This window comes from Rhea pennata, chromosome 2 (genome assembly GCF_028389875.1).
Source record: "Rhea pennata isolate bPtePen1 chromosome 2, bPtePen1.pri, whole genome shotgun sequence".
Lineage (NCBI taxonomy): Eukaryota > Metazoa > Chordata > Aves > Rheiformes > Rheidae > Rhea > Rhea pennata.
In genome coordinates this window covers 9,454,458-9,466,087 of record NC_084664.1, presented here as the reverse complement: position 1 = coordinate 9,466,087, position 11,630 = coordinate 9,454,458, and the positions used below count along the sequence as shown (strand labels likewise).

General features: G+C 43.4%; 1 protein-coding gene across 2 annotated transcripts; it reads right to left on the bottom strand.

The window, feature by feature from the left end:
* Positions 1 to 492: 492 nt before the first annotated feature.
* On the bottom strand, positions 493 to 11,052 carry INSIG1 (insulin induced gene 1). 2 transcript variants are annotated; one of them, XM_062568820.1, is made up of 6 exons: positions 10,972 to 11,052; positions 9,810 to 10,237; positions 7,845 to 7,969; positions 6,988 to 7,154; positions 6,405 to 6,504; positions 493 to 2,838 (listed from the first exon to the last, which is right to left on the bottom strand). In XM_062568820.1, the coding sequence occupies exons 2-6, from the start codon at positions 10,219 to 10,221 to the stop codon at positions 2,809 to 2,811; spliced, it is 834 nt and encodes a 277-aa protein (XP_062424804.1). In that variant the 5' UTR covers positions 10,222 to 10,237; positions 10,972 to 11,052; the 3' UTR covers positions 493 to 2,808. The 2 variants fall into 2 exon arrangements, with proteins under 2 accessions (XP_062424804.1, XP_062424806.1); XM_062568822.1 differs by lacking the exon at positions 10,972 to 11,052 and adding an exon at positions 10,817 to 10,900.
* Positions 11,053 to 11,630: the final 578 nt, after the last annotated feature.

Genomic DNA, 11,630 nt, shown 5'->3' with positions numbered 1-11,630 from the left:
TAAGAATCAAGGAACTCTTTCCTAAATCAGAAGATGCAAGTCTTAGAATTGCTTAGTCTTATCAGCTGTGCTTACTCGTTCTTACTGTTTTAACACTTTAAAATGCTTCAGAATGTAGTATTCATTACTGCAATTAACCAAGCTGCAATAGGAAGCTGCATGTTTGCTTTACTCCCTCCATATTTTGTTCCAGTTATAAATTTCAACATCCTGGAAGACAATGGCAATAGCATTCTGCATATAAACTTAAGTCATGTAACATATACCTATCCCATTCTCTTGGCAAAACTTTAAGACTATTTTTCTTAAACTCAATAATCCACACTGGAAACCCTTCTAAAAGCTAATCTCTCCAAGCTCAGTTTAGACCTTTTTTTTTTTTTTTAAACTGCTGAGTATGCATGACTGAATATTAGTTATGCAACCATAACAACTGTCCTTTTCAAGAAAGATTCCTGCATAATGTGAATACAGAGAACCCAAGGCAAATACTACTTGGTCTTAAAACTTTAATAGTAAAGAAAAAAAAGTGTAAACCCAAACACACTGCCGAAAACTTACCAGTAAGAATGAGAATTTAAGTGTTCAAATTCAGAACAGTGCAAGTTTTCTTTGCTCCCCTCCCACCCACCTCTTCCAAACTTGTATCACTTTGGTTCATATACTTACAAGTATTGGCAAAATATGAACTTCTGACTTACATTTTTGGCTGTATTAACACATATTTAGTTTCAGTCTTTACAAATAAATCTTAAATACCAATCAAATATGTGTAGAGATCACTGTTATCTTTACTTCCATCTGGCGTTATAAGGCTTTGCAATTGTTTAAGACGGTTACAAAAGTGTTTTCCCCACAAGTAGCATACTTCTTAAAATGGCTAAGCTGATCTAGTCCTGATTTGAGGACCTAATCTCTTCAAGTAGTTCTGCAAATTGTGATTATTTACGTTTTAAACATTTGAGGAAGAATCTTGTACCAACGAAATTACTCTTGATTTACATCCAACAGAGATTATAATTAGAGTCCACTTTTTAATTTAGATTTTGTTCTAAACTTTTCTTTATATATATGTATATACATATATATACACACATACATACATATATATATATATATATATATATATAAAGCACAAGCAGCAGTTATTGCATTCCCCTCAAAGAGTAAATATAGCCAGAACACTGCTACCTTGCCTTAGTATCTTCTATTAATGGGACTGCTTTAACAGATACCTCTAACTATATCTGAAGCCATGTAAAATTGGAAATGAAGAAAAAAATGCGTAATACAAAAGGCATATCCATAAAAGTTTACAAGTACACCATAACCACAAAATTGGAGTATTTCTAAAAATTTGGATTCAATGAAAGATACAACAAAACTAGCTTTCCTAGTTAAATAAATTATTGCTCCATTTGATTCCATGCAGCATTGAAATGAACTCAGAACCCTTTTCTCTTTTATCTCTCATAAGAAACAATGAATATTGAAGAGAATATAAGGCTCAGATTTACTGTACATTGCACTTCAATTTTAAGACCTAATACTTGCTATTTAGGTCTATGGTGGTCTAAACTATCAAATGAATTGTGCTCACCAGAACTAAGTATTAAGAAACACCAAAATGTTTAATGTAGTGACATAAGCACTCTTCTTTTTTACAAGGCAATCACAGATTGCAAGTTCTATAGGGTTGTGAAAAAACAAATAGTGATCTCCTTCAGAAGCTCAGCTGAGAAAATAAGCTGTTCACCATTATTATTGTTTACATACACTTTAAAATCACGTTAGGCCTATCTCCATTTCCAATCAATTCAATCAAAACCCTGACTCAAAAAGAAGCAAGATCAGAGATACCTTTAGGAGGCAATTGCAAATCTTTTTGTTAGAGGCACATACTCAATGGCCATAAGCATCTGCAATATTTAGTTCTTCAGGCATATTAAGTGTCCGGTATCTGAAAAAACATCTCAGTAAGATCCTGAAACATGCCTAACTTTAAGCAGGAATACTCACCTACACTTAAGCCTCTTACTGAACTGGGGACAGAATTTGATCCTCTCAAATCTTACTGCAAGCTTCAGAAGAAATCAAGTTTCAAGTCAGAAATAGTTAAAGTTCACTTTAGAGTAAGATTGTCCAGTATTCACCTATCGCACTGAAGTAATTTAGAAATTCCAAACTCAATGACTTTAAAACTTTCCTGCCTCAAAATCCCTCTCCTACCAAGACAGAGAAATTCAATGCAGCATTACAAGTAAGGGCATGATTCCTTCTCAAGACTCTTTAAAGCATTAATGCAATGCCTTTAATCTATTTCGATCACTCTTATTTTTAAATAACCCTATTTTAAAAAGATTTGGATAAATACTATTCCTATTAAACCATACTTCATCACTGTTAAGCACCATCAATCTACTTCCTTTGGGCACTGATACAAGAGCTTGTAATTAAATTTTAGTTTCAAGGCTTTAAAATATGGCAGCTGCTTCAATAACTTACATTGCAGTCTAATACTTGGAAAACTGCCACTTAGCCTGAACAGCTGTATGCAACTTGGTGTTAAATTCTTCCAGAGAACAGCCATACCCAAAATGCTTATGTAGTAAATCAGGGTAAGATTTCAAGATAAGCAGTTAATTTCACTTGGCTATTCTAAGAATGGATTAATAATTTTTTCACAAGTCATTTGTGCAGTAAGCCCATACAGAGATTATTTTTTCTAAATAATCTTCAATTTAAAAACAGGAACACATCTTCTTAATGTTGTTTTCGCACTGGCATCATGCCCTCTCCTCCAAAGACTTAGTCATTGTGTGGTTTTTCTGGAATACCCTACAGACAGGGGAGGGGGGGAGAAAAAAAAGAAAAAATGTTATAGCTTAGTATCATGTGGCAAGTTAATACATTAGCCAATGCTTTCAATAAATAGTGAATTTAACCTCAGTAAGACTGGCAATGACTAGCAGACTTGATTTATTGCAAAAGCTCAACTAGGAGGTGTTCCATAACCAGACAGAAATACCCCACTACAGTGGCTTTGTCGCTTCAGTCCAACCATTTGATAAACACATCTACCAATTACACTGCTTTTTATATGAGTTTGTATTTTCTGCTAAGAAAGCAGCTGAGATATGGAGGAAAAATAACACAGTACTTACTTAACATACTTTTTTTTTTTTTTTAAATGGTCACATTTCAAGTTATGTCTTCAAGCCAAAATTACTATATTTTCTATGAAAGACTGGTATTGGATAGCCTTAGCTCATTTCCTCCCAAGTTCCTCTTCTAATACGAAGCCCTGCAAGTATTTGAATGTAAAAGTCATTTAATCGACTTTTTAAAAGCTTGTAAGAAGCTATTCTCATTCTGCAGACAATGAGCCAAACCACAGAAGGCCTCAAGTATTGAATGCAGTCACATTCCTGCAGCCTCAAGCAGTACCAAAAAATAGATATCTGTGAGGGGGTGTTCTGAATACCACCCTAGTTTGCTAGATATCAAGAATGTTGGTTACAACTCATAATGAAGTTTTGTCATCAGTTAACTCAGCTGATGAGCGATGACTGAGTAACTTTAGGTGTTGTAAAGAGGAGCAAGAGCCAATGACTGCAGCAGCACTTTCTCTTTCAAAAAAAATCAAAAAGTTAAATAAAACACTGGATCCTTAAACTGACAGCAAAAAACAGCCTCTCAACAGGAGGTTTACTTAAATGTAATACTGTACAAGCTCAAATGAAATGCAATGATCAAAAAGCAGCAAGCATCTCCCAGACAACATTTCTCAGACAAGATGGGAATGGGATCTCAGAAGCGCAACCAGACTGGAGCCACAGAAGGATACGATTGACCTTTACCGGGCTCGTTCTGCACAGTTGTACATCTTGTTTATTAACATCCAGGCAGAGTAGGTATGAAGTGTAATATTTCTGATACGTTTCACATTTTTCTGGTCACTTAAGCCAAGCAATATTTACTACAAGGATGACCATTCTCTAGCACTGCTTCATTTATTTACTAGGCTAGACACAGCCCTGTAGCTTAGACCTCTTCAGTTAGTAAAACATTTTAATGTCATGAACTTTGACACCGTCATTACGTTTCTCCCAATTTCTTTTCTAACTGCAGAAGTTAGATGAGGCAGAGGGAGAAGCAAGGCAATTTTACTCTACTGGAATATTTTCCACAGGGGCTGCCTTCTATTCTACACATGCCCAGAAAGTATCTATTGTTTGATACGAACTGTCAAATGCAGCTGAACAGTCAATGAGTGCAAGAAAATGCAGTTACAAAAATACCATGCCATTCAGGTTTATTTTAAAGCTGCAACACTGCATCTTCTTGCTACCTTCAAGATGGACAATAAAGTAGATTGATACTTTGGGTCATCTCTAAAAAGGAATGATGCAGTAGTCTTTTTTTTTTAAGAAAAAAAAGGAAGAATTGAGAGAAGAAATTCTTCTAATTTCCAGAACTGAATACTTCATAATCACAAGTTTTCCTGTTAAAAAGTTCCGCTTAAGTTGTTTCCAGATTAAGTGTGAATAATGTAGGAATACATGAGAAGGTATTTCTAGATAACCAAAATAGAATGCTTTTTCCTTGCCAGCATACCTCCTTCTTTGGAAGAAGGATGACAAAGGTATCAGAAAACTTGCTGGCAGCACCCATCTGATTTTAACTACATTCAGCTGAGATGCCATTTTTTTTTAAAAAAAAAAAAAGGGGGGGGGGGGGAAATCATATATACCTAAATTTTAGCCCTTTCTTCTTAAAGGCTTCTTTCCTTTGCCTTCTAACACAGAAATCACAGCATCTAGAAGTGCTGAATATACCAATATGATATACAGAAGTGGAACATATAACTGACCATCTTTATTATGAGACTTCACTTGCTGAAGTAGGGATTAAATCTTCCACGCAAACCGAGCCAAAAAAAAAAAAAGAAAAAAAAAAGAAAAAAGAAAAAAGTAATAAAGTATTTTAATTTCTTAACAGTAATAATAAAAAGCCCAAAACTCTACTTCCCAAACCCTATCAAACATTGAATCGGGCAAGAGGGAGGAGGGAAAACACACACACAGTATGTATCACTGGAATTTGAAGGAGTAGTGAACTATTCACCTGAAGGTAAACTAAAATTGACTGACATTTAAGATTGCGACCCTGGTCCAGGGAAATCTATAGCTTTGGATAAGGCCAGCAGTTAAGAATTCTTAGAAGAAAAACCTTACTAAATAGACCTTCTTTCCCAATGCATTTGAGTGCTGTGTTTCTTTTTTTAAAAATCAATATTTTCTACAATATGTTATGATAATTTTCTGTAACTTAAGAGTCAGTACTAAAAAAAATAATCTTTACTATTATCCACTCATGGTCAAGCAACATAGCTCTTTTGCCATGCTTGTCTGCAAGCCTGTCAGTCTATATAGAGTCACGTCCTAACAGTCTGCACTAGAAGTACATTAGTAACCAAGCACTGGGTTAAGAAGGCTAGATAGAAGAGACAGGAAGCCTGTTCCAAGCAAGACAGTTAGACTATCTTTTTACTCATTTGCAGTTCAACAGTCTCAAAAAGCAGCTTTCCTCCTTACTGCGCAGCTTTGACCAGAAACTAATATTTCAAGAATTTCAAGTCTACACCCTTTCCTCAGTAAAAATTGAAGGTACCAAAACAGCCCTACAGAAGCAAAATACTTGAAGAATGTTTGCTAGGATAATGGAAATATGCAGCAAAGGAAATAATAGTTAAATCAATATGGTATTAATTACCATTATCCATCAGTGTCAGAATGCATTTGACAAACAGGGCTTAAGCTGATGTGCAAGCATACAGTCAGGTTTACTGTTAAGTACCCCGTAAGGAAATAATTACTTGAGAAGCTAACAAATGAGACAATCATTTATATTATATTATTCCATATATTAAGCAGTACTTTAACGGCACATTAGCTGAACAGAAAGAGCATGTTTTATCCTAGAATGGCAGAATTATGCTACATGAAGGCATTTCCATTCACCTAAACAACAAGAATATCTTACTGAATAATTAGAGCAAGCCCATCTGTCTCTCAGCTTCCTAGCTATATCAGATGTTAAGTCAAACTGTTGGAAAGGCAGTGACTAAGATTCTGACCAGATCTGATATACTGATTCCAGTCTTTTTCCAGCAACAGCCTTAGTAAGTTACATACTGAAAATACTCAAACACTAGCTATGAAGACAATTCCCACCCCATTGGCAACATAGACTGTATGCTTACATGTCAACTCTTGCGAAGATTTCTATGAATCTTAGTCAATTTGTGTGTCATACCCTCAGAGGCATAATTTGCTCTTCGACTAACAATGATGGAAGTTATTTGGATGGTTAAAAGGAAATGCTAATTATACAGTAATTACCATAGCCAGTTGGCGTCCTATGTTTCCTACAGTCACACCTCCTGAGAAAAATATACATGGAAGCCAAGAACGGATGTAAAGAAAATCTGGGGATGTGTACCTAATAAACAAAAGGAAATATGTTAGAGAAGTCATTATCACCTTATATGATGCTAACAAGATGCTACAGAATTCTCTCCTCAGGCCCAAATATAAAGGTAGCACAAGAGAGGGAATGTGGAGATCAAAATGAATTCATCACTTTATTACGTGTCTTTGTTGGATAAAAGACAGTTTCCTAGCCAGCAAAATCCAGAAGTTCTCTCCTGAGAGCCAGTTAACAGTATACCAAATCAGAAGTTTAGTTTGCTGAAGTGTTATTATTTCACCATAGGTCTGAATCTGTCTCCTTGCCTCCTTCCCCCAACCTCCAGTTCTCAACTCCGATCATTTGGGGCAACTGCACAATTAGCTGCCTTAGACAAACAAAACATCTTTTTATAAGAATATGCCAAATACATTAATGACTAATTTTCAATGCAGGTACATCCACATTTTTATTAACTTAAGAGAGAAGAAATACTATTTTAGAAGTTCAACTTACTGATAAACACCATTATATACAAGAAACTGGGTTATCAGGGTTGCTACAAAGGCTATTGTAATTCCAAGTCCAAGACCACTTCTTGAACGATCAAATGTCCACCAAAGGCCCAGTGACAAGGCTGCTAGAGTCAAGGACAGCTGGACGTTGTTTGCAAAATCTAGTTTCTGGAAAAAGAGATGTTAAGGACAATCCTTTTAAATCTGCAGAAAGCTTGCTGCTGAAACTGAACAAGAGAAAACTTAACTTGAAAATGATCAAGATTTTGTACCTCTAAATACAATATGCTTAGGATCTGTTTTTCAGACCTGCTGAGCAATCACTGCTCTTGCTGATTTCATCCAGAGTGTAAAGGTGGCATCATTTTTTCCCCTCACACTGAGTATCCAAAGGCTAATATAATATACACTAATGTATTTAACTTTTATGGATTTTTGTCACAGGTAACCTCGCACACCTGCTGATTTAGGTTTTCTGCTCGAATCATTACTATTCAATACAAAAAGCATTCTTACAGAACAGTTTAGTAAATCTCCCTAGTAAACATAAGTATTGAATCTGTAGGCTGTCTATATGTAATAACACAAATTACAATATACTTATGTTATACTCACAGTTGTATCAGATATTACAGCAAGCCTACTCCTCCCCTTCCTAGAATGAAATTAAGTGCACTGTGTTGCTTTCAAACTTCTGTGAAATGGACAACCAATGCAAAGCTTCCTAGCTTCCTTTACCTCTCTGCCAGTAGCATTATCCTTACCTTTATAAATCTCCAAAACACGGATGGGAGAGATTGTGTTGCATGACAACATACTAAGCACGCTAACCAACAGTATAAATGAGCTCAAGGATACAGCACTTGCATGATTAATGCCAACGAAAACTGCTATACATCGCATTACGCTGGCCCACTCTCTCTTGAATTTGTGTGGTTCTCCAAGGTGGCTGTCAATGCAAGGATACAGCAGGCCAACAACAGCTGTAATAGAACCAAGGAAGAGTATCTGTATTAGCCATTACATGATGATCATTTTAATACTGTTAAACATTTTTTTTTTTACCAGTAAGTGTTTGACAAAGCCTCCTAAGTAGTCAAGAGTCTACTATGCTACTGTAAGCCAGATGAAATTAGTTGTTAATAACTCCCCCTACACTATAAAAAAGAAAAATAAAAGAAGAAAAACAACATTCAGTTTGAACCTTTAAAGCAGAGTTATGCTGCAAAGTTAAGGTATTTGACATGAAGCTCTTCTGAGAGCGTACATCATTTCACATCCTGAATAGATGTACCAATTAATAACAAGACAACATAAAAAGCTTAATTACAGGAAGGAATGGAATATGCCTTTACTGCTGGTGCAGAATACAAGTTTTATGAGCTTGATTTATCAGCTGTCAATCAGGCCCTGAATAATGTCTGATGGACTTTGACGTTTCTTGGCAGGAGTTGCTTGCTTTAATTCTACAGGATTAGGAGGTTAACCTCTTCAAATCAGCCGTATTTTGGTAACAGAGAGGCATGACAGAATTTAAGGAAGTGATTCCCAATAGTCATATTGATGCCAGTAAAAACATAAAAGCCCTACTCATACTGTTAAGTAGATGAAGTTTTACCCTAATACAGCATTTTCTCAGTCTGTAAATACAGTTAAAAGACAAAAAAAAAGTTAGCATGATCTTGCTACTAGCACAAACACTAGATCAGTTCTATTCTTCTAAGGCTTGCAGCTCCCCTTGGGGTCACAAGCTCCAACTTTAGACATGCTACTCTAACAGTAATATGTTTGTTTGCTTCCTTTCCTACCCATTTTTTCCCCTTAACTCTTAAGAGGAATAATTTTATGTGAAGAACATTACAGGACATCATTCTGTCGATGTGTACAAGTGATTCGACTATGAGCAGTTTTCATTTTCTGAGGCCAGTTTCCAGGCCTGTTGAGCAGGATTTTTACCTTATGACAACAGCTAAACGACAGACTTCTAATCCCACCGGGGCAGGAATATCGCAGCTCTTACCAGAGCCTACTTCACGGCAACCACGCACTGCAGCGAGAGATCATTCCTTTCCACGCTCTCACTACGGGTAGCACGGGACAGCACCTGTCCTGCCACTGACGCTTAACCCCGTAGCCGCTCACCGAGGGGGGACGCGGGCACAGCCCGCCTGCCGCAGCGGGACTCGCCCGGCCGCCGGCCGCCGGCCGCCGGCCCCGGCCCCGGCCCCGGCCCCGGCCGCCGGCCCCGCCGCGCCGCGGCGCCCCGGGCCCCGCTTCCTGGTTCGCGGCCCGTGGCCTGTTGGCCGCGCCAGCCAATGGCGAGAGCCCGCGGCGGCTCACCAGTTCCGCCGGGAGCCAATCAGCGCGCGCGCGGCGGTGACGCGCGCCGGGCCGGCGGCGCCGCGCAGCTCGGCCGGGGGAGAGCGACCCCCGCCACGGCGGCGGCGGGACACGACACGGAGGGGACCCCCGGCGCGGCGGTCTGCATGCCCGCCGCGTGCTCCCCCGCATCACCGGGCTGGGGTACTTCCGCTGCTTCATACCTCCCAATGACAGCACGCTTCAGCTGCATTAGGAATGCACTTAAAAAGCTCAAAAAAAAAAAAAAAAAAAAACACCCGCCCAAGGCAAATAGGAAAAGTGTCTTTTGCTCCCAGATTAAGTTGAAATCCATCTACGCCCCCAAACCAGAATTTACATCACTTACATTCTACACATCAAATGCTGTTAAGCACAAAGCTGCAACGCGCTGGCCAAGATTCAGTGCCATTGCCTCTCCCTCCCACAGGAGGGTGAGGAAAACCAGTCAGGGAAAGGACTCACCTGCGGCAGTCCCACAGCAAGGGGGCACCCACCACGCAGAGGAGAAGATAGTGGAAATGACTTCCTCAGGGAATAAAGTCACATTTCTCTGGATCTGCAGCAAGTTCAGCACCAACGCCATGAAAGCACCGACGACGAAGAGGACCACACTCCTCTGCACGAGGTGTTGACTCAAGTTCAAGGTGCTACTGCTACTGGCATTACTGCTAACACTGGAGGTGCTGGGGCTCCGTGCTCCGTGACCCACCAACGCCAGCGAGGAGCTTGAGACAGAGGAGCTCAGCATCTCGCCCACCTTGGCGGCCAGCCCAGCAGCAGTGTCCCCCAAGTGGTTTTTGTGCCTTCTCCTGCCTTCTCCTCTTTTTGTGCTCCCGCAGGAACAGCTCCAGGTGCAGTTCTCTAGCCTGGGCATTGGCTTCACCAGGCTCCTGAAAGACACGGGTAGGGACAGCCGGGTAAGGCCCAAAGGCTGCAGGCAGCTCAACCCGGAGCCCTCGCAGAGCGCCGAGGTGCAGGTGGGAAATAAACAACGCGCACTTCTACACCCCCAGCCGGGTGGAAGCTCTGAGGGCACCAGGCAAACAGCCTGGAAGCCTGACAGACCGGGAAGCAGCCGACAGATGCTCAAGAGAAAGGTGAGATGGGCACAGATCCGGTGCGACCTGCCACACCGGAGCTGCTGCAGGGCCACCGAGAGGCAGCGGAGCCCCGCGCACGCCTCCGCCTCCGGCGTGTCCCGGCGGGGGGGCAGAAAGGCTCCGGCCCGGACAAACACACGCGCAGAGGGACTTCCCCGAGCATCTCCCATGCCAGGATCCCGGGCGGGCTTGCACAACCCCTTCTCCCGAGGGAAAGGGAAGCGGTTTCGCAATTCCCCGCCGTAAAACCGCCCCCTCGGCGCTGTCCCCTCCGCGCACCGCGTTCCCGCCGCCGTCCCTCCTCGCAGGCACCCGGGGCAGGGGCCTCCCGTCCCGTCCCGTCCCGTCCCTTCCCCCGCCTCGCCTCACCTCGCCGGGGCCGCTCTGCCAGCGGGGAGAAGGGGGCAGGGTGAACGGCCGCCGCCCGCCCGCCCCACGCTCTCGCTCGCTGGCCGCGGCCCGCTCCCGGCGTAAGGTTTATAAGCCCCCGGCCCCGGGTGTCACGTTATGCGCCGCCGACCTACCCGCGGCCGGCGGGAGACACGGCCCCGCTGCTCCGCCACCCCCTCCCCTCGGCCGGGCGGGGCGCCGGCGGCGGCGGCGGCGGCGGCGGCGGCGGGCGGGGGGGGGCAGGGCGCGAGCGCCGAGCGCGGGAGCCGCCGCGCCAGCCCGGGCACCGGCTCCCGGTCGGGTGAGGCGCGGCAGCCAATCAGAGCCAGGCGGCCGATATGACGTCGGGGACACACCACCCGCCCTCCTCTCCTTGCTCCCCCCTCCCGCCACCCCGCAGCTGACGGCGCGGCCAATGGCGCGCGGGGCGGCGGCCGGGCGCGCGTGGCGCGCGGCGCGCGCCGCCGCAGGGGGCGGGGGGGGAGGGGGGAGGCGCGGGGGCGGGCGCGCGCGCGCCTCGCTGTCAGCCGTCGCCGCCCGCGGAAGGCGCCGGCCGTTGGTAACGGCCCGCGGGCGGGGGCGCCGCGAGGGGAAGGGTCTCGCCGCAGCCTGGCCCTCGTGGGCTTGCCACGCTCGCCAGGCTGCGTGGCCCCTCACGTGTTGGCCTGCGGTCAAGGGGAGAGCTAAACGCGGCTGCCCAGGCTTCTCTGGAGGTGGCCGCGTTCCCCGCGCCCCTCGCGGTAAAACCGCGTGAGAGGATCGTGCCACACCGCCAAACTGCAGAAGAGGCCGG

Coding starts and splice junctions, on each gene's coding strand:
- INSIG1 (XM_062568820.1), bottom strand. CDS start 10,221: ATGCCCAGGCTAGAGAACTGCACCTGGAGCTGTTCCTGCGGGAGCACA. Junction 7,970..9,809: donor TTGCTGTGGGACTGCCGCAG/GTGAGTCCTTTC, acceptor GTTCTATTACAG/CTGTTGTTGGCCTGCTGTAT. Junction 2,839..6,404: donor TAGGACGCCAACTGGCTATG/GTAATTACTGTA, acceptor CCCTGTCTGTAG/GGTATTCCAGAAAAACCACA.